Source organism: Tauraco erythrolophus, chromosome 1, assembly GCF_009769465.1.
Source record: "Tauraco erythrolophus isolate bTauEry1 chromosome 1, bTauEry1.pri, whole genome shotgun sequence".
Classification (NCBI taxonomy): Eukaryota; Metazoa; Chordata; class Aves; order Musophagiformes; family Musophagidae; genus Tauraco; species Tauraco erythrolophus.
The window spans coordinates 118,546,224-118,569,502 of NC_141465.1; the positions used below are offsets into that span (position 1 = coordinate 118,546,224).

General features: G+C 40.7%; 1 protein-coding gene across 1 annotated transcript; it reads left to right on the forward strand.

Moving 5' to 3' along the window:
- The first annotated feature begins 966 nt into the window (after positions 1-966).
- On the forward strand, positions 967-16,856 carry POGLUT3 (protein O-glucosyltransferase 3). The gene is made up of 8 exons (XM_086613551.1): positions 967-1,168; positions 9,024-9,221; positions 10,633-10,919; positions 11,365-11,581; positions 12,936-13,132; positions 14,550-14,744; positions 15,765-15,869; positions 16,731-16,856. Exons 1-8 carry the CDS (start codon positions 967-969, stop codon positions 16,854-16,856), a joined length of 1,527 nt encoding a protein of 508 aa, XP_086469677.1.
- The last annotated feature ends 6,423 nt before the right edge of the window (positions 16,857-23,279 follow it).

Here is a 23,279-nt window from a genome sequence, read left to right on the forward strand (position 1 = left end):
TGTCCTTCCCTTTAAATGCTGTGAGAAACCACAGACACAGCAAGGAAGAATTTTAAATGATGAGTGGGTTTGTTGTTTTTTTTTTTTCTTTTATTGCAATCTCTGTCTGCCCGTAAGCTGATACAGGCAGTAACAATTAATAAGCTTTAGAGGAATACGTTTTTTTTTTCTCTTTAAAATTCCAGACGAGCTGTTCAGCTGCCGGCTGAATTGCATCCTAAAACACCGGGAACGTGTTGTTTGGAGCGGGGGGAGGAACACACAAATCATCTGCTCTTCCCTTTGCCCGGCACAGCGCCCACAGACAGGGAAGGAAAACCTCTGGGGACAGAGCACGGCCGGGCACGGCGCAGCGCGCCCGCACACAGCTGGGGCCGGGGCTCATTCCTCGCTCCCACACCGGCCGCACCGTACTTTGCCCAACTCCCTGGCAGCGCACACACCTCGGCACCCAGGGACCGCCGCCTCCTCCCCTCCCGGCCGGAGGCCGGGATCCGGGACACTCGTTCTTTGGCAGCGCGGCCGAAGCGTCGCTGCGGCCCGGCCCGCAGCACGGTGTCCCCCCACCCCGCGGCGTGTGGGACCCCGCTGGCGCGGACCCCGCCGCGGGGTCTGCCGAGGTCTGCCGCCTCCGGCCCGGGCAGACGCTCCTGGTTTTTGGACGGGAAAGTTCTCGCTCCTCGACCTCCCTGGGCTCCCATCCGGGACGGCCCGTGCCCCGCGCCCTGCGGCTGCTCCCGGGCCAAGGGCGGAGGAGGCGGGTAGGGAGCGCCGGAATCAGCAGCCCGGGGCCAGCCCGGCCCCTCCCGCGCCTCCCTCCGGCACTGCCCAGCCCCGGCCCCGGCCCCGGCCCCGGCCCCGGCGGGCCGCCCGGCGGGGCGGGGAGCGGGCGCGGGGCCGCGCAGGCCCAGAGGAGGCGCCGGCCCCCGGCTGCGAGCGGGCGCGGCGGGGCTCGGCGGCGGGGCGATGGGGAGCCGCGGGCTGCTGCCGCTGCTGCTGGGCGCCGCGTTGTCGTGGCTGCGGCCGGCGGAGGCGACGGAGGCCGTTAGCGCCGAGCGGAGCCTGGCGTGGGGCCCCGGGCTGGACGCGGGGCTCACCCTGCCCGTCCGCTACTTCTACATCCAGGCGGTCAGCCCGGCCGGGCGCAACTTCTCCCGCTCCCCGGCAGGTACCGTGCGTGTGCTCGTGGGCGGGCAGGGGCGGGAGGGACACCCTGCCCGGGGCTGCCATTTCCTCGGAGGAGCTGCTCGGAGCTGCCCACCCTTTCCCCCTTGCCTTTCCTTCGCCCCTCCCGAGCGCCTGCGATGCCGTCGCCGCTCCCTGGCTGCCCCCCCCAGCCCCCCCCCCCCGGCTTCTCTCAGCATCCCGCCCGTCCCGCATCGCCCGGGACACGCAGGTCCGGTTGGGGAGCAGAGCACATGGTCAAACGCCTCCTTTCTTCTGGAGCAGCTGGGTGCCTCCTTCCGTAGAGCTCCGCGTCTCACCCATAGCCTCCTCTAAACAGCGTGTGTTTTACAACAACAAACCGGCGAGCTCAAAATGAAACGGTGCTCCTGGGGCTGGTGGCTGTAAACTCCCAGTACCCGCTCAGAAGTGCTAACGTAATTATCTTGAACGCTTGCACACACACCAGTTGCTTCAAATTTCTGCCTCGGCAAGCACGGTGCTCTGGGCTCCGTTATCCTACTGCTGCTCCGTTAAGGAGCAGTAATTTTCATCTCTTGTTCACGCAGCACAAGCACAAACCGTCCCATGGCACTTCTCCCGAGGGTGGGATCTGGGCTGTGTTCTGGCAGTGCGCTGCCAGTCAGCTCTTCTCTGCTGCAAGTTAATTCCACGCGCTTTACATTCATCGTTTTAATTCAAAATAAAGATAGCGTTTGCATCGCGGATTTCACAACGAAGATAACCCTGAGACAGACACCCTGTGGAAATCCCATGTTGCTAATTTATACAGGGTAGAGGTAGTTATTTTGCTCTGTGTTATCTACTATTCATATAGATGGTTCCGAGAGGATATCTACCAAGTACGCACGGCCTCTTTGTGTCGTGTAGTTAGCAAGCTGCTGGTTGCAAAGTTAACAGAATAGATATATGTTGTACAGGTTATGTCTTCAGTCTGACAGAACCTCAGGTACTTCAGGTTTGGACTGTCTCCAGCTGCTGTTGCAACTTGGTGCTGGATTGCAGGGCAGTTTTGCAATGGCACTGAAGAATCAGCGGAGGCTGATTTCAGCTGCGTAGAGAGAGCCTTGCCTTCAGACAAGAGGTTGCTAAAGGTAAAAAGGTGTGAAGCTCAATTGGATTCTCATGCAAGTTTAAACCCTCCAAGATCAACTGATGGGACATGGGTACTGAGAACCTAATTTTGGCCTCAGCGTGTTTGTGTGTTAGTATGTGTTAGTATTTATATTAATAAATTCAATGTCTTTGGAATGTTTCCAGGTCCTGATGCCGTCTGGCACGGAGTGCTCTCCATTCATACCAAGACATTCTGTAGTCTCCAATCCAAGGCGGTGCCTGCGTGCTGCCGACAGGGAAGAGCTGTTGGCTCTGCCCATGCTAACTCCTGAGCCACGCCAAGAGTGATTTAGGAGAGTGCCAAGGATCGTTTAACAATGTAGCGGTACAGTTGATCATGTTCCAGTGCATGAGCACTGTTTAATGTACTTATAGAGACATGAGCTATGCATTTCAGCTCTCAAATGATTTTAAATGTTCAAATTCTAGTTGTAAAATGCCAGTAAGAATTACAATTAATAATATTATAAAGGCACTGCTTTCCAATATACACTAAATACATCCCAAAATATCCCTGCTGGGATAGCTAAAATAAATCTGCATTGTCACCTCCATCGCACAAACAAGAATACTGTGACCAAAGCAGGAGAGTTGCAGTTAAGGCTTCCCATTTGTAGAATTTGTCCAAATCTATTAAATTGTGTTTTGTGTGGATTAGAATTTCAGTCAAGTAGGTCAGTACTTAACTGCTATCCAATATGAAACTTATATAGGATAATTTGTAGATTTTAAATCCAGATGAGTTTTCTGAGTGTCAAGTCTAATCTCCAGAATTAGTGTGCACCATTGCACATCACACAGTAATATCAACTTACAGGCCGTAACTCTTTGACCCGTCTTTTTAGGAAGATGTCAAATGACGTGGAATTCACTCTTTCCCTAGAAAAATTATTCTAAAGATTAAAAAATTACTGCTGAAAATACAGAACTTACTTTTAATATAAACCACAGGTATTTTTCTTTGGATACTTGGATCACCTTATCCTTCCTTTCTGGTAGGTTTTCCCCTAGGTTTAACAACTGCCCACCATGTCTTTATGTACAATTGACCATGACAAAATCAGTTGTTAACTGTTCTTCAGATGATCTACATATTCTGCTAATGAATATTTCCAAGGCCTCCCAGGTATTGCAGCCTTTACTAAATACTTTCAGAGAGAAGTGGCATGCTTCTTCCCGTGCTCATTTGCATGTAGCTAAACAGTTTGCCGTGGTACCCGCAGCACTGCAGGACCTCCCTTCAGGTCTCTTGTTGACCACGATGCCTTTTGTGCTGGTCACACACAACTTGTTACCACGACTGGTATTTCTTTGTTCCTGGATATACGCCCTCACATCCGACTCAGAGTATACACTATCCAAAGGAGCCCGTTTTGCTAAGTGAACCTGTGTTGTTCAGCTGCCTCTTTATTGACTCTTGATTTCACAATTTCCATCTGTGAAAGTAACCAGCACTGATCTCAGTGAGGATATTGAAAACAGTTGAGGAAAAACTACTTCTTTTCAGAGCTCTTCTGCATCCATGTCAGAAATAGGGTAACTAGGCTTTTTGTTCTTCTCTAACAATTTGCATAAATCAGTACCTTGTTACCTTTTCTCACTTTTCATCCTTTCATTTCTTCACTCGTTCATCCATGCATGGAACATCGCTTTTGCAAGCTACACAAGAGAAAAAAAATATGCATAAAGCAAGTTTCATCATCTGGATTTCTTAAAGTATCCCGTTTTGACTATGTCTGTATTTTAGACTTTCTTCAGGACTGGAAAATTGTTTTGTACTTAAAATGTGTCCCAGACAGGTTTTCAGAGTAACATGAAAGTACCAGTGGTGACGATTCAACAGGGACACATTTTTCTTTTATCATTTCTTTGGATTGAGAGAAACAGAAAAATGTGAGGGAAAGTACCATGGTAACCTTCCTCCAATTGAAAAAAAGAAATCAGCAAAAAGCTGTTTTAATTAAATACTGCGGTAGTGCTTAGAGGCCTTGGCCTCATTATGCAACAAATGTTGTAAATCATAAAAATCCTCTTGCCTCCAGTGAATAATTTGTACTTACATTAAATATTCAGTCTCCCTTTTCTTCCCCCTCCCTGTCCGTGGGGTTAGCTTTTCCCAGGAGAACTTTGTTATCAGGTCACTCTTCTCTTGTCAAATGCTTCCTGCATCTAAACTGCCACCAACTAAGACTACCCTTCGGGTAGATCCAGACCTCCTCGTGTCTCTAGAGTGGTAAGTACGTAACCAGCTGGGAACAAAGACCCTCTTAGTTATTTCCTGTAGGTGAGGACAAGGAGATCAAATTCAGTGGTATTTGACTTCTGATTTTTCAGTATTCACTCATTTTTATGACAAATGAAAACTTTGTTTTCTCTGGTAGGAAATCTCTATACCCAGTTAGAATGTTGTTTTATACCATGAGCAGAAAGAGTCAAAGACATAATACCAACAGAAACTATTTTCTCTGTGGTTCTACCTCATCACATGCTCTGGATTTCAAGGCTTCTTCACCCAAATAATACTAGGTGGCAGTCATAGCACGAGGATACTTGGCCTAAGTCAACTGCTTTTAAGCAAGTTGAAAAAAGTGGTTGTGACCAGCAGTAACATTTAGAGGCAGAGATGTCCATTCCTTCAGGAGAGACATTTATGGAATCCATTGCCAAATTCAAAAGGAGGGAACTCACTCCTGCATTAGTACCTCTGGCAGTATTTAGTTGAATGAGGAACAGAAATTGTTACTCGCCTCTGGAGAAATGCGTCTTTTCTCTTATTTGGCCTAGAGCTCCACACCGTCTTCATGCAGAAGACCATTCATGAGGAAACCAACTCCCTGATGCTTTCTCCTCAAGCCTGTCAAAAGACTTACCACAGTCTTAGTGTGTGTGTTTGCACTAGATTCAGAGTCTTCAGAGTCTCTGAAGTCTCTTCATTGTGGTAAAGTGAAAGGCAGGTACTTTGGTCATAAAAATATGGATCACACAAAAGGAAATGAATAAATTGCTATCACAGCTGTCTTAGACCTGGGTACGTTGTCCTTCTCATTTAAAAATACTGTTCCCAAGTCTTAACCACAGAAGTTCAAGCATTTGCAGTGTCATCTTAGTTGGCACTTATTAATTTTTTCTGTACTCCAAGTCCAAGAGAAGTCTAATTCCATCAGAATCATTGTGAAGAACAAAAATTAGAAGTCCTTTTCTTCTGAAGAGGAATTCTTTCCCTGTTGCCTTCTCAGCTGCCTGATATTCAAGGATTGCCTTTCCTAACTCAAGAATGGTCCATCCCTACCAGCAGGAAATCAAAGATGGCAGGAGGCCTGTAGGGATCAACAAGGAGCTTCTGAGTAAACACAGGCAGAAGGAAGCATAGAAGAGATGGAACCAGGGGCAGGTGGCCCAGGAGGAATACAGGGATGCTGTCTGATTGTGCAGGGATAGGGTGAGGAAAGCCAAAGCTGATCTGGAGTTGAATCTGGTGAGGGATGTGAAGGGCAACAAGAAAGGATTCTACAAGTACATTAACAACAACAGGAGTCTATGGAAAACATGAGCCTGCTGCTGAATGGGGCATGGGACCTGGTGAGAAAAAACACAATATGTTAAGGTACTCAAATGCCTTCTTTGCCTTAGTCTTTACTGGTAAGGTCAGCCTTCAGGAATTCCAGGCCTCTGAGACCAGAGGGAAAGACTGGCACAAGGAAGACTTGCCCTTGATAGAGGAGGATCGGGTTAGGGAACACTTCAATATCTGGACGTACCTAAGTCTGTGGGGCCTGATGGCATGCACCCACAAGTGCTCAGGGAGCTGGCTGATGTCATTTGCCAGGCCACTTTTGATCATCTTTGAAAGATCACAGCAAATGGGAGAGGTCCCTGAAGACTGGAAGAAGTCACATGAAATTCAATCTGAACACAGGAAAACTTTTTTTTTTTTTTTTTACTGTGAAGGTGGTCAAACACCAGAACAGATTACCCAGAGAGACTGTGAAATCACCATTTGTGGAGGTATTCAAAGCTCAACAGGACTCAGTCCTCCTGGACAGCCTGCTATAGCTGACTTGAGCAGAGGGCTGGGCTGGATGATCTCAAGGTCACTTCCAAACTCAACAGTTCTGTGATTCTTGTTATTCTGTGTTTCTCCATTATGTTTATGTTATCAGGTGTTGCGTGGCACAGTGTAATCTTGCACAGAGCAAAGAAGAGCTGAAGGATATATTCAGAAAGAACCTGACTACATTCTGCATAGTTCTGGATACCTGACTCATGGACAGTTTTGAAACTGGCTACAGGATTCAGGCTAATTCAAGGAGGAGAAAACAAAATGAGAACTAAAATTCATTGTTTCCCAGAACTTCCTTTGGTGCCTATAATCTTATATTATCAGACATAAGTTTTAAAACAAACATCATTTCTCTAATATGTAATCACATTTTGGAAAAAGAACTGCCTTAGGATGCTTTTGATGCAACAAGTACCACAATGTTTAAATGAGGATTGAGCAGTCATGGAAAACCTTCACTGAAGGCTATTGAAATTATGTGCATACAAGTTGTGATTTTTCAAGTCCTTTTCTTGCAGATTTCTAGAAGGGGAAGACAGTAAGTTCAGAAGTATTCCTCTGTAATTTCTTTCTTCTTACTATCTTGCACATCTCTGCTGGTGACAGTAAAGGGCAAGATACTAAATGGATCTTTGGTTTAAAGGTGAATTTATGGCCTGTGATCACATTACAGGCCATTCTTACATTATCATTGTATTTCTACTTTATGCCATCTTGAAAGGTAGTAAGTAGCCAGATGTCAAAAATACATGAAGGGATCAAAACTATACTTTTCTACCTCTTCTCTGATGATTACTCTGCTTGCAGATACGCCAAAACAAGTTGAGGAGTTCCCAAATTGGGAACCAATCTGAATCTATTCTACTCACATAGATGCAAGCTGTAGAGATCCCAAGCCGTGACAATCTTAGATCTAAACCAATACAGTATTCGTAGAAATGGTTCTGGAATTTAAGTCTGTTAGCATTGCTTGAGTTATACTTCTGCTTGCCCAAGGAAATGTCACACTGCGTAACTGTACTGCTAAGGTGTCTTCAGCCTACCACCTAAGCAAGCAGGGAGGTGTCCGCTCATCATTCCTGTGAAAAGGAAGTACCATATATCCAGGGCAACCTTAACATTCCTTTACTTCTCAGAAGTGCACTTCTGGAAATCATTCTGGACTGATAGTCAAATGAGGGCTTCTCACGATAGATGCGCTAGCTACCAAAGACAATGTTCTACATTTCTTAGTTGGTGGGAGAGCTGCTTGCCAAAGTGGCATTCCAAGAAGGAATGAATGCTTGCTTCATTTTATTTCCTCAGTGTGTTGTCAAATGAAGGTATTCTGACTTGCTTCTTGGCATCTTTACCTAGCGTGGACTTTGAATAGTAAGAAAACTGAGGAGCGATTACAAATAATCCACGTTTTATATTCTCACATGGGAACACAAAGCAGAAGAGGGAGATTGTGTTAAGCCATGAGAGATTCTTCTGCTCACAGACACTGACCGTATGCTTATTGATTGAGGGGTCGACTCCAACAACAATATCTGGAAGAATCTGAGTTACTCAGGGTAACTGTTCTCTCCGTGAAGAGGCATGACATGTCAGGAAATACACTTCTGAAATCACAAGGATTCTGCCTAATTTAATCTGGAGACTTTTGCACTGTAGTTGACTTGAATCCAATTTCAAGATCCAGTGCTCTAAGGAAGACATGATTGATCGTGAAACAACTGTTGTACTTACCACATCAATGCATTGTCGCTGTTCTATTTGTGGATGTAAAATATGTTAAAATATGGATGGTGTAGAAATAACTGTAACAGCTCAATCATGTAGTGCTGCTGGGACACATTCAGATTTTAACTGCATTTTTTTCAGTTTCTTTCTGTGTACTACTTTGTGGCAACATTCATCACATTGGTTTGGTTTGCAATGCTTAGACTATAATGTTTTGTGAATAATCTGTCCTATTTTTTGAAGAATGAAGTTGACGATGACCATTTGTGATGGAAATAAGGGAATATAACAGATTTATGTTTATGCGTAGTTAACGTCCACAAAATATTCCATGCCCAGTTAAAAAGTCACAGTGCATTAATGATGAAATGCTGGTGATCTTTAAGCACAGGTCAGACAGATGTCCGGGAAACATCTTTGCTATCATTTTCTTATCCCTGCTTTTCAGTAGTTGGGACTTTAAATTTGCACGACAGTCAGCTGCAGCCCAAAGGTGAACAATTTGTATCTGACTCCTGCATGCTGCCTTTCCACAAGCTGGCAAGTATTCTTTTCTCCTGTTATTTTAACTTGGTTTCCTATCTTTCTTACTCTAGAGGAAATGATTGTTCCTCAGAGCACTAACTTGAAAACAATATTAAATCTAATCTTGGCTTCAAAATACTGCTAGCCTTTCCTTCTATCATTATTTAACTTTTTATCTCCATCTACAAGTTTTCCATCTATCAGGTATGTCATGCTCAAGAAAATTTGGTAGGATGATCTTCCATCACTGGAAATTAATTTTATCAACTTGGTATAATAAAAAAATTTCCAGTGTAAAGTTAAATTAAATTCCAGGGACTTAATCCAGTAGAGTTTGCTCTCGTCTTTATTTCATGTATGTGGTTCTAATAGCTTAAAGTGCTTTTATCTGTTTTTATTTCCCTCTTTTCAGGAAGAACACAGTTTAAAGTGGTAATTAAAGCACTTTCTCCAAAAGAGGTCCCCAGAATTTACACCCCGCACCCTTTGGACAGAAATGATGGCACATTTCTTATGCGGTATCGGATGTATGGGAGTGTCAGAAAAGGGTTAAAAATTGAGATACTTTATGGTGATCAGCATGTAGCTCAATCTCCTTATATTTTAAAAGGTATGGGTTTTTTTGATTTAATGTAGTGTATGATGGTAGCTACAGAAATGCTATGGACTAATCTAATGCTAGAGGAAGAGATGGGAAATCAGAGGTTTGTTCGCCCTTGTTCATGTAGCCTCATCACAAATGTTCTCCTATACAGAGAAGGAAGCAGTGGCAATCTCTATACGTTGCCAAGTTACAGGACCTAGATGCATAAGCATGTAGGTTATGGCCTCTGACATTAAGGTTCTGTGTCTGGACACCTCCTCCCTCTTTTGCATAATGAAACGGATCTCTTCAGATTTGGTAGGGAGTAAGAGAGCAATGCTTGTATTTTTACTGTTTTCAAGTGGGTATTCACTTCAACATTACGTTACTGTCTAAAGTACAAAACAATACCTGTGAAAGGAAGGAGTTTGTCTTGTTCCCAATACTTCGTAATTTAAATGTCTGTGTCATTTCTAAAAAGTGTGATCCTTCATAACAAGAAAGATACTATTTCTCTAACCAGACAATATTTAATTTTATTTCCTTTAGCCCAGTTTTATTCAGTGCAGGTCTATACTACTATTTAAAAGCAGGGAAAACAAGGCAAATTATTCTCTCATTCCAGATCTGCTTCTTTAACTTCCTTCTCTTGCTCTCAAATGGATAGCTGTTTAGCAAGGAAAAAAATACAAAGTTACTTTTCTGGAGAATCTTGTTTCAGTTCACCACTACTTCTTCTAACCAGAATTTGTTCCTTTTTTTTTTTAAAAAAAAATAAATTCTTAAGTACAAACTTGGAAATGTCTTCAGACTCAAATAAAACTGTCCTGAGTCCTTAAGGTAGTAGCATGCCTTCTTTTTGCTGGTGCACATTTGCCAGCAGCCATGATACTATGACACAGGACAGAACCTGTGATTTGAAGTCCCTCTAGTAAGGACCTTTTTTTAATGCTGTATGAGGCTTTTGGTCATACCTAGGCCCTCTGCTTCAAAGGACAGAAAGAATAGTTGATTATACATAAAGAAAACACTTTATGCCAGAGGTAAAGACTGCTGTACCAAAGTTCTGAATTAAGCTAAAACTGAAACTGTAATACCTGAAATTTGGTAGTTATGGATAGTTAGAACAATGCTGAATGTTCTACGTGGTTGGCAGGTAGCACAATAATGGAGCTTCGTTTTGCAGATTAATTGTACCCTGACAACAACGAATCTAGTATTTTGATTTCTGAAAAGAGAATAATGTTGCTGTTTTCTCAATTATACTGCTGAAACCCAGAAATGTTATAGGGAGGATGATTTCCCAGGATAACTTTAGAAAACTTGGCATAAAAAATGTCAAGACACTAATTTCTAGATTTGTATGCCCATGTGTTTGGGGGAATTATTATTGGTGTAGAATCACAAATGTAAACGCTCAGTGCTTTGTTTTCTGCAGGACCAGTTTATCATGAATATTGTGACTGTCCTGAAGAAGACCCTGAGATCTGGCAGAACATTATGTCTTGTCCATCCCAAGAACCTCAGATTACAAAGGACTTCATTTCTTTTCCCACCATTGATCTTCAGCGAATGCTTAAGGAAATCCCAAGAAAGTTCAGTCAAACAAGAGGTGCTATTGTTCACTACACTATTCTCAATAATCGCATCCACCGTCGCTCCTTAGGGAAGTATACAGACTTCAAAATGTTCTCTGATGAAATGTTCCTGTCACTAGCGAGAAAGGTATCACTTTCCATCATTTAAGACTATTAAGTCGTTCTGATGTGGCAATACTGTGTTTGTTGTTGCATCTTCAGATTTATAATTCCTGAAGTAAGATTTGACTTTTGTTTTTTCATCAAGATGACAGTATATCTTCAGGGATCAGGTTGTAACTAAAGTGGGGGTTTTGAGCTTGACGGTAATGAAATTGCTAGGAAAGCTGCAGGGGCTAAGGCTCGACTCTGGGAGCCTTTTCCTGTCCTCTGCGAGTGTTCCTTTCAAACTTGCTTGCGGGGCAGAAACTTCAAATTCATATCTTAAGCTCAGCTAAATCTGTATCATCTAGTAGGTTTATTGGTTCTGCATGACATAAGAGAACTGAGGAATCATAAGAGAACTGAGGAATACATGTAAGAATGACAAACAGCTTCTTTTTGTTACTGTCCTTTCTTGGGTATATATTTAGGTTCGTCTTCCTGATGTGGAGTTTTATCTTAATGTTGGAGATTGGCCAGTTGAGTATCGGAAAGCTAATGATACACCTGGTCCCATGCCTGTCATTTCATGGTGTGGCTCTGTGGATTCAAGAGATATAGTCCTTCCGACGTATGATGTAACTCACTCAACTCTTGAAACCCTACGTGGTGTCACAAATGATCTCCTTTCTATTCAAGGAAACACAGGTAAATTAGAGATTGTGAGAATTTGTAAATCCTGACAAAGAAGAAAGTTGCATTCAAATAATGTGTTAAAGTCTTCAGGCCACAAGTGCCTTAGGAGGGCTCTTAGTACACGCAGGTTCGTCTTTATGGATTCTAAACAGTTTCAGCACTGCTACTAAGCAGGTGTTTAATACGGATTTAGAGCCAAAATTTAAGAAGTCCAGTTTACAATAACGGTGAATTTTAACTTAAAGGTATCCAGGAGATAGCTACTGTGACCTGTCAGAAGAAAAGTCAGTATAATTAAAAGGCCTTTCTCCTCCATGAAGGACTTGAATATGTTCCTTCTAATCAAATAGTAATCCTTCCTGGCAGTGATGTCACCCAATGTTTTGTTTACATAAAAATGAATTTGAATCCTTAAAGAAGTAAACTATTTACTACGCTGCAGCCTCTTTCAAATAACAAAATATTGTCTGAATAAAAAAATATACCTCAGAGTGAGATCTTCTGAATTGTTTTTCTAGCTCTGAAGGGAAGAGTCAGTTTTACTGACAGGTGTCTAACCTCCCCAGGAAATTTCAAGAATATTTAGGGATCAGACAAATGATATGTATAATACCTAAGGAGTAAAACTTGAGTGAGGAGGTATTTCTTTTTATTTGACTAGTTGACAGTTTCTTTTACCTTTATTAGTTTTAAAATTAAATATTTTGATTAAATTATCAGTTTGAAGCATTCTGTTTACTGATTTAGTACAGCTGCTTTTCCAGTTAGGACATGGTAAGAGCCTACTCCACTTTTTTAGGCCCTTTAAGGAAATTTCCAGCAGAAGGATGAGAAAGCATATATTTAATGTTTTTAAAAGCAGGCAGTAGGCAGAGATTGTGTCTTTCAGGCTCTTGCTAAGTATCTTAAGGATGCAGTATAGCCTTTTTTTTTTCATTTTAAAGTCATCATTGTCATTCCTCAAAGACCTAACGAAATTACTAGGTAACAGAAGTGGAATTTACTAAAGAAATTTTGGTTATTTTGGCAGGCGTTATGAATGGAGAATTATTTAATTTTACTTACGTTATTTGATTATAATCTCGTACATAGCTGCAAGATATTTTGATATAAAATTGTTGAGTGGAAAAGCAAATCTCTGCTTTTCCTTTTATTAGTTGCTCAATTTCTAATCCCAAAATTCAAGCCAGAACTGGGAGTTTAAACCCTGTGATTAATATGTGAGTATGGATTCACGAGAAATCATGCCTGTTTTACCATGTCTCTGAGTGTAATGCCACAGTCATAGCAAGTTCCATGTTTGCACTGAACATATCATGAACATGTCATTACTGTTTGCTTTTATCTTATCGCTCAATGCTCATAGGGCCATTCTGGGAGAACAAAACTGAGCGAGCCTTATTTAGAGGTCGAGACAGCCGAGAAGAACGTCTCCATCTTGTCAAGTTATCCAAGGAAAATCCAGAACTACTAGATGCAGGAATAACAGGATATTTCTTCTTCAGAGAAAAAGAAAAAGAACTGGGAAAGGTTCAGCTGATGGGCTTCTTTGACTTCTTTAAGGTAGCAAGAAAATTACAGTCTTGGATTAATTTTGCTGTCAAGTTCTTACCAACTGAAAAGATAAGGCTTATTTTTGCTAATTCCCTTTAGTAAAGAAAACAATTATGCTTTACTGGGAGCACTGGTTCATGCAGAGTAGATAGACCACCTGTAATAAAAGTCATAGTGTGACACACTTCTAAAGAAAGCCACTATACTTTTTTTGTGGAGTCCTTTAAAGACAGTTCGTGAAGATTATTATATTTTTTAATAGCTTGAGAAATTTGATTTCTCACCATCATTATTTTTTTTTTAATTGGGGCAAATATGAAAACAATGGACACAACTCATGTCCATTGCAAGTACGTTATGGATGTCAGAAGCAGTCCTTGTAGTAACAAGTTTGAAAAATAGATGGGTGTTTTTGTTGCAATTTAGCACACAAATTCTACTGCAACAGAGGTATAAAAAGTAAATGGGACAGAGTCCTGTAAAAAGCAATCATAATATATGGCAATTGAAGTTGTGTTCCAGAGGTGAAGCACCTCTCCTATGAACACAGGCTGAGAGAGTTGGGCTTGTTCAGCCTGGAGAAGAGAAGGCTCCAGGGACACCTTCTAGCAGCCTTCCAGTACTTAAAGGAGGTCTGCTAGAAAGCTGATGAGGGGCTTCTTACAAGGAAAATAAAAGGGCATGTAGTGATAGGACAAGGGGCAATGGCTTTAAACTGAAAGAGAGTGTATTTAGATCAAACATAAGGAAGAGATTCTTCCCTCTGAGAGTGGTGAGGCACTGGAACAAGTTGCCCAGAGATGTTGTGGACGCCCCATCCCTAGAGGTGTTCAAGGCCAGGTTGGATGAGGCTTTGAGCAACCTGGTGTAGTGGAAGGTGTCCCTGCCTGTGGCAGGGGGGGTTGGAACTAGATGATCTTTAAGGTCTCTTTCAACTCAAACCATTTTATGATTCTATGAATATATCAGAAATGCCGTTACAGCCAAGAGCATCTGACAGAGCAGTGTATTCATGGTTACTTTTAGTATAATATTTCAGATTATTCCATCTAATAATAGATGTTTCAAATTATTCTACATAATGTAAGTGAGAATAAATTTCCTCTTTTTGAATTTAGGTATAGATTAGTTTTATTTCCTTCCTAGCTCTACCCCTTGCTCTATCTCAGGACACTTCAATAGAATAACCATCAGGCAGTTCATGTGACACAAAGGTTCTTGCCTGTCAGTCTTGGGTTGAAAACAAATCCTTTTTCTATGATGTTATCCAGAACACCATGAAACTACATTTTCTAAACACTAGAACAGGTTTGAAGGTGAGAATTAATAAACTCAATTATATCTTACCTGTGAAAATCATCTTTTATACAGTCAGTGTTCTCATTCAAAACGTTTCACCTTTTTCTTCTCTGTCTTCATATTGTAGTACAAATACCAAGTGAACGTAGATGGGACTGTAGCAGCTTACAGGTTTCCATACCTCTTGCTGGGTGACAGCCTAGTATTAAAGCAAGATTCCCAGTACTATGAACACTTTTATACTGGATTAAAACCATGGAAACATTATGTTCCGGTTAAGAGAAACTTGGAGGACTTGCTAGAGAAAATAAAATGGGCTAAGGTAAGTTCCGTTACTAATTCAAGTTCAAAGTGATAAACAAACGTGTAAACAATTCATCTTAATACACTTCTTTTTGTGAAATACATGTTTTGCATGAACTATATTGAGATCCTGGGATCAAGGAAGTATGTTTTGTTCTTAGTATAAGATGGGAAGGCCTAAATTCAGGTAACCATCTCTATTCAGGCAAATACTCAAGAATTCATTTTAGGGATGTGCAGAAGTATTTAATGAGTCAGATCCTTAGTATACTGACTAGTGCACGTAATTTTCAAAGAAATGCCCAGAATCCTAGATACTGCTTAATTAATTCTATCACTTTTTTAGGTTCTGACTAGAACAGAAGTCATTGCCTGTTCTGTTTGAATGTACAAGAAATTGCTGCTCTGTAACATGCTCAGAATAAGAGGCCGGGATTCTGTAACCAAACAAACTTGATACAGTTGTGTGACTGAAAACACCACTTGTGCTTTAAGCTTAGCTATTAGGTTAAAAAACATAGGAAAAGTTTCTCTTCTGAGAGACTGCAGTTCTTCATAGAAAATCAGATGAGAATACTAAAAGCTTTGAAATAAGGACCTAAAAAACTTCAGAGTAAGTACATGAATGCAAACAGAGTTATTTTTAAAAGGAAAGCATTGAATTGCATTGCACAGGAGAGGACAACAGCTGTGGCTTTGTCTTGTGTAAAACTAAGTATGTGTGGGAAATGTCAGGCCTGATTTTGAAGAGGCTTGTGCCTTGGACAAAACAGTGTAGAGCTGTAATCAACTGAGTTTTCAATATGGTACAATTATCCATGAAAGTTGTTATTGATAGCCCTAAGGTACCAGTTGTAACCATAAAAGCAATCCAATACTTTAAAAAAAACTGCAATTTAAAGTGTGCCTTTGCAGTCTACCAGTAATTGCATATAAATTTGCAGATTTGAATTGCCCCTTTAATAGAACTTCTAATGCCAGCCAGCCTTTGAGTAACTCACTGATTGCTATATTCATTCGTTTCGTCTCAATTTTCCAGGAAAATGATGAAGAAGCAGAAAAAATTGCTAAAGAAGGACAATTAATGGCAAGAGAATTACTTCAGCCTCACAGGCTTTACTGCTACTATTATAAAGTGCTCCAGGTTAGTACAAGAGATCACTTTATTACCTTCCCCCAGCTGCTCCTGCTACTGATGCTACAAATTCCATATTCAGTCTGTACTTATATCAGTAGTGGACATGGTTCATGTTGTTCACAGGAGACCAGTGTGAAGAGCTTTGCTAAAACTTGCTTCATAATTAAAGAGGCAACCTGACATAATAGTTGTTTTACAGAATCAGATATATTATTCTTTTTTGCCTCCATACCCACAGTCAGACCTGTTTTCAGTGTCACTTGGTATGTGGTTTCTAATAGACATAGGAGATAAGGAAGTTGTGTACAGATTCCTTTTTCCCTTCATACTTATCCCTCTCGTGAGCTACTCCACTATATTATGAAACAATGAATACATGGAAAAGCAATTCTGGAAGCATGGTTAGTAGATGACAAGGGGTGAAGCAGGCCAGGTAGTCATTGCTTCCCTTGGAAATGCAAATCTCTATGAAAGAAGTTTCTGTTGTCTGAAAGTACTAATTTATTTTTCCTGTTTTGCTGTGCAGAGTTAGATCTCCGCTTCAGCAGCCACAGGTTGACACAAAGTCTGGAACTGTTCAGTGTACAAAAATGACAGCATTATCTACATAAAGTGGTTAGAGGCACAAATAATGACAATATTCAAATTGCCATTAACAATAGGACAGGGAAAAATATTAAAGGAGGTTTTCAGAGGCGATGTAGCCTATTAGTAGATATGTTATAAGGACACCTTGTAAACAGGCTGTAAACAATGACATAAGCTGGATAAAGGCAAGCTGGTGAGTGGAAGGGAGGAGGAAAATTCTGTTTCGTGAATTATACGTTGGTGCTTATAGCGTTCTTAAATGTTGTTTACGTGTTTCAGAAATATGCCAAACGCCAAGCCAGCAAACCTGAAATACGGGATGGAATGGAACTTGTACCTCAGCCTGATGACAGAGACTCAGTATGCAGTTGCCACAGGAAAAAGCCTTTAAGGGAAGATCTATAACTGTACCGGATGGAGAAAATCACCCACTTACAATGCAAGAATTTAAATAGGAATTAAGCTGTGAAATCTAAGACACTTATGCACTCGCAAACATTCTTAGTTATGTATCCTTCCTGTATTTACATATCCTTTTTCACACTGACTCTGATCTACAACGTTGGTTCCCACAATTTTGTCTCCGTGACCACAACCAGACAGATACTGAGCCTGTAATGGGGAGCGTCTAGGGGATTTGTTTGATATACTGCATCATCAGGAAGAAGAGCACAGTGCTGCTCATGTTTCAGCTGGGACCTAGTTACCAAAGTTTTATGAGGAACCAGTCATCCACAAAAGATCTTCCATGAGTCAGTACAAGTTTTTCTAAAGGAGTATTTGCAACATACTAAAACAGTGTTATGATTTCTTCATAAAGTTTACCTCAGTGTTAGATTGTTTCTTGTATACAAAACAATTTTCTAACTAGACAAAGAAAATGAATATTTGAGATTTACAGATATCAAATCTGGTGTTGCTTTGAGATTATTTTGCGGCTTATGACAGATAACAGAATAGAGAACATGATATATTTATTGATTTCTGAGGAAAATGGAGAGGAGGGAGAGAGATCAGAATAGTATTTTTATAAGCACCGTGACTGTGAATCTCCAAAATTAAATGCTGCTTTAAAGCAGACTATGTAGCTATCACAATCACAGTGCTTTGAGTGCCAAGACACCACTCTGAAGACCTGTTCCTTGCCAATGACCATGTCTGTGAATATAGGCACAGATCCACAAAAGGACTTAAGAACTTCAAGTGAGGCCAGGTGAAAGACTGTTGTCTTAGTTCAGCAATACAGTCTACAGTATTCTAGGCTACCTGACTGCTCACACATCTGAAATTTGTTAGGAGAGTTTTATACTGCCTAGGTTTCACTTCTGCGTAGAGCTAAGGATACCACCAGCTTCTTCACTTGGGTTCACGAACTACTTTTTCCTGTGCCTGAGTCCCCAGAGGGCTCTTTGCATTTTCTGAATTTAGATCATACCTAACCTTATGTCAAGATCAGACAGCAGATTCAACTTCATTGTTTTGGTTCAAACATATAACAGAAAAACCTGTGCTGTGTGCTGTGGTTTAGGGCAATCGGCAACTAAACTGCACAGAGCTGCTCGCTCACCCTCCCCCACCCCCCAGGGATGGGGAAGGGAATTAAAGGGGAAAAGGGAAAGAGACCCCTGGGTTGAGATTAGAACAATTTAATACTACTACTACTAATATATGAATATATATATATGTACGATGATAAAATATATACAAATGAGTGATGCACGGTGCAGTTGCTCACCACCCCTTGACCGAGGCCCGTCTCGTCCCAAACTAACGATCCCGAAACAGATAAATCCTGATACCGCAATCCCGGACGAGCAAGAGGCCCAAAAAGAGAGCAAGAGAGAGAGAGAGAGTACTCCAAGAGTCCGAAAGTGAGAGTCCCAGAAGAGCAAAAGGCCCTTATTTCCAGCTGACTCTCACTTTTATACTGGACATGATGCTGTGTGATATGGAATACTAATTGGCCAGTTTGGCCCTCAATCCTAAGTCTAAGTTCAAATCATAAGGGGAGTTGTGGACCCTTTGTCCCAGCCATGCTCTCCCCTATCCTGTTGTGCTCCTGCACGCTGGCAGAACACGGGAAGCTGAAAAGTCCTTGAGACCTCAGTGCCAGCTATAAACATCAGTGCGCTGTCAGCGTTCTTCTCAGAGCGAATCCCAGACTGAAAACAAAACATGGAGCTCTTCTAGCTGCTGAAAAGAACTAACTCTGTCCCAGCTGAAAGCAGGACACTGTGCTTTCTATGTAATAGTTCAGGGGTTAGAGACCATATTAAGCAATTGGGAAGCCAGTCGTCTTCCTTGGTTTGATTCAAAGCCATTTTTCCAGAGAGTGCCTTAGCTCGAGACTGAAGAAGAGGTCTTCAGGTCTTCCACAGAAGTTGTGCAGCCATGAAGCTAACAATACAAAATTCACAGGGCCAGAAGCAGCTGGTCATACCATTGCAATAAAGTGTGCCTTTGGGTAGGGGTGGAGGAAAAATCCTAGTCCTGGATGTGGCTCCCAGTACCTCTGTTGGTTTTTTAACCAAGCTTGCCTACTTCAAAATGCATAAACAGTCCTGGAAGGAGAGACCAATGCCAATACCAAGACAAATACCCACAAGCACCCATTTCTGTCCTCTGCATTTTTCTCTTGGCTAATGTAGCTTGCCCGAGCAGCTTCCTACTCAGCTACACTCAGATATTGTCTTTCACAGATACCAAATTCTCCCTATACAAAAAGAATGGCAGTCTTAAGATTGTCAACTTGTCTAATCGCTCAGGTGCCCAAAATTTAGGGCTCTGCACCTCATGCAGGCTTCATTCTTGGTTCTACACTACAAGTTACTCTCACAGAATACATAAAACAAAAGTTTTGCACTAGAACAAGAAGAAAGACTAGATCTTTCAGTATGCTAAATATGGAAAGAACTTCAGATTTCTAAAGAGATGAATGCAACTGCCCATCAGTCATTTATTACATTATGTCAGTTAAGAAAAAAAATGGAACATGTTGCTGTACCCATCATCCTCTTTGTTTTGGTTCTAACACTAATATATTTAGTGGTTGTATTTTTATTAGCATGACAATCAGTCCTAGAACTTCAGACTGTAAATACATGTTCAGCTCATCTGACAAAATTTTCTACATCAAATTTCAGGAACAGAGTTCCATTGCGGAAGCTGACACTTAAAACTGACTATGTGCTCCTCTTTCCTTCTCTGTGTACAGTCATTTTTACTATATGATCTGATCTTATTTTGTGATATTATCCATTATACCAGGTGCATTTTATATTCAGTATTTATGGAAGTGGTGTGCTCAGCAAAGGCAATTAAGCATACCAGATGGTCGAAGCAACAGTTTTCTACCTCTCAAACACATATTTCAAATCAAAAGTCCAAAAATAATCTGTTTGTATTTTAAAAAATGGAAGGGAACAGGGGGAGTCGTGACACATACCTTAAGGTTCTTTGGAAATACCTGTATAGGAAAGCTTGCCTGGCTTGAAACAGAAGTCTTTCAAGGTGGAAGAACAATCAGATAAAATTTAAATGGTCGTGAATATAAATAAATATGAGTATTTCTTCCCTCATAAAAAGGGAAACAAAAATTCTAAATTCTTCTCTGTCAGAAGAATCTCCTTGCTTTTGTAATAAGCATCCCTTCAAAGCAGAGACTAGTTTGTCACAGAATGCCTTACAGATGCTTTTATAGCTTAGAGGCAAGAAATAGCCTGAAAAATATGAATACATTCATCTTCCTGCCAAAATTAAAAAACAGTAGAGACATGATAGAATTTTCATTAAAAGTGCTTAGTCATTTAAGAAGCTTTGGTTCAATTTATAACTACAGATCTTGCAAAGATAAAAGAAGGTAAGGCAAAGCCTCTCTTTTTTCCATTGGTGGTGTTATATATGGAGTTTAAATTGTAATGAAGAGCAATGGTAACAATTGCCCCTCCAGGCCAGAAAATATGTCAGATCTATTTTAGTTTGAAGAGAGGATGATGCTCATCGGCCTGGTGTGTTACAGAAATTGCTAAATATTCAGTAAAACCTGTTTGTACAAGTAAAAGTGTAACACATACATTACATAGTATTTCTAAGCAACATACACACACTGGAGTTTCTATTATTCTATAGTAGTTCTTTAACAGTAATGGAGTAAATCTCTTGTACGCCTAGCAGTTGGTGGTAATTTAAAAAAAAAATAGTTACCCCACCACAGTACTGAATTTTGCTACTGTAATTTCAGCTTTTGATGTACAACATAGGATTTAATAGAGAGAGTAAAATCTGTCCTGTTTTCATCAACGGTAGTAATTTTTAACACACTGTAGAACTTACCACTGATGATGGAGACAGGTATATTTGTTTGAAATATTATGTCCTGAAGTTCAGGGCCAGTATTTTCATACCAAATGTTAGTCATGCAGAGCCTTTACTTAAGGTTCCTTATTTTCAGATCCCTTTAACCGTAACAGTAGTTTCATACAGTGAACGCTCCAGAAAATTAGTCCTTTTATGTTATCATACATATGTCCTATTATATTTAGGCACCCAAATTTGGAAATACTCACCTAACCTCAATTTCATCTGGAAATAAGAACTAGTAAATAATGATCTGTTGAACAAAAAGGAGATATAAATTCTGTATATTTTTATACTGTATTTTTTGAGATTCACCTCAAGATAACGAATATGCTAGTTTCATGACAGTATCGTGCCAGGTCCGCCTTGTAGATTCATAATTAAAAAAACCCTATAATCAAAGCTTGCCTGATGGAATGTTAGATTCAAGCATCCATCCTGGGAAGCATACACCCCACATTTATTACATTAGAAAGTAAATTATTTAGTTAGGGAGGAGAGCTGACAGGGAAAACATCTATCACCTGTTTGAGCACGTTTGAGAAGCTTGCAAAGAAATGGCAATGAGGAAAAGAAGCATTACATAAACCTAGGATATTATCAGCTCCTTTATGGCTTCAGTTTTTGAAAAGTGTTCTCTGTAAGGGCAGTGATTAAGTGCCAGATTTTATATAAATATATTAATGTTTTAACTTCACAGGATTTAACCACTAGAATCTTCTTGTCTGTGAATACTTTCATGGCATTTTAATGAAGCTATATGAGTACTAATGCTTGGCTTTTGTTTCGAGTTGTTAGTAATATAAGAAAATCTGTATTGTAGAGAGTTATTGCACTAATTTTGCTGTAAGAATAAGGGAAGAAGGATTATTTTGCATGTCTTTTTGAAGACATTTGAGACATCTGTAGCACATACCTTAATGGAGTCCCATCATGAGAGTGGTGATAAGCAAGAAATGTATTAGCAGTGTGTGGCCAGCAGGTCAAGGGAGTGTTTCTTCCCTTCTGTTTGGCAGTTGCAAGACTTCAGCTGGAGTATTGTATTGAATTTTGGACTCCTCTATACAAGAAATACATTGACATAGCAGAGCAGATCCAGCCGAGGACCACCGAGGTGATAAAGGGGTTGGGGCACATGAAGTACAAGGAGAAGCTGAGTGAGCAGGGTTTGGTCAGCCTTAAAAAGAGAAAGCAAGGGAAAGATTACCTTGCTGAACTCTAAAGGGAGGGTGTAGAAAAGATGAAGCCAGACTTCTCAGAGGTACACAGCAGAACGCCTACAAACAACAGTCACAAGCTGCAACATGGGAAATTCCAATTAGATAAGGGAAAAAAAATCTTCACACTGATATCCCCAAGGAGATGAAGCTTGGCCTACATGACCTCCAGATGTTCATTATTCTAAGAACTACATTTCAGTCATAAAACAAGCATTTATTTAGTCACACAGCAGGAGGATAAAAACATCCAGCTCTTGAGTGTCTCCAAGAAGCAATGTAGTCGTTCTGCGCTGACGCTTTTGACACTACTCATGTTTATGTCTCCCTTGATAATATTGACTAAGTTTTGCAGATAGTTTAATGTTGGCTTACAAGGCTAGAAAATTATATATTAATATTATTTATTATTACTATATATTATCACCATATACCATAGTCATGCAGTACACAGAGGCTTTGACAGAAATAGGATACATTGGTGCAGCATTACATGCTCGGACTGATTGAAAGTGCAAGATTTTGAGTACAGTTATGAACCAAAGTAATTAATTTTATGCAGTCAATGGGAATATTAATGTACTTTTTAAGTCGTACATATACATAAATGCCAGCATACTCTGTAGGCCACTGGTGAGTGAGCATGACATATTCCCATCCCACTCCCAGCACTAAAAAAATCAGTCAGGATCCATCTGTACCACAGATCTGCAATGCAGCATAGATATTCAAGACAGCTCAGCAGAATACAAGAAGGGCTTACCTGAAATAGGACAGAGCTTCACATGGTTACCTTCCTGCTGAAAACCCATGGAATACATTATTCTGGATGGAAACTGTCTAAAAGCTGATCAATTCAAGCTGTACTTGTCAGACCGTGATCTTCATTATAGCTTATGCAACTCAGAGAGGTTGTTTAGCATTAGCAGAAGTTGTTGCTTACCTTTGCGTCAACAGTAACTACACTTCCAGCTACTCTTTTTCTCCCCAAATTTCCAGGCAAGCTGTTATACCACTCCAACTGTAGAAATATGCCACATTATGACTGATACAGCGGAGTTTTTTGGTTCAGTTTGGGATAGTATTGTTTCTATTTTTTTTTTAATTCCTGCTGGTAAAAGTTGTTACTCTTCTAAGGAGGGATGGCTGTGACAGATACTTCGATATATTCTTTGTAGTGAAGGCAAAGCATAAAGTGAACTTCATAAGCAACATAAGTTTAAAGGGATACTTCAGGTGTATTACTGCATACCAA

Coding starts and splice junctions, on each gene's coding strand:
- POGLUT3 (XM_086613551.1), top strand. CDS start 967: ATGGGGAGCCGCGGGCTGCTGCCGCTGCTGCTGGGCGCCGCGTTGTCG. Junction 10,920..11,364: donor TCCTGTCACTAGCGAGAAAG/GTATCACTTTCC, acceptor GTATATATTTAG/GTTCGTCTTCCTGATGTGGA. Junction 15,870..16,730: donor ACTATTATAAAGTGCTCCAG/GTTAGTACAAGA, acceptor TACGTGTTTCAG/AAATATGCCAAACGCCAAGC.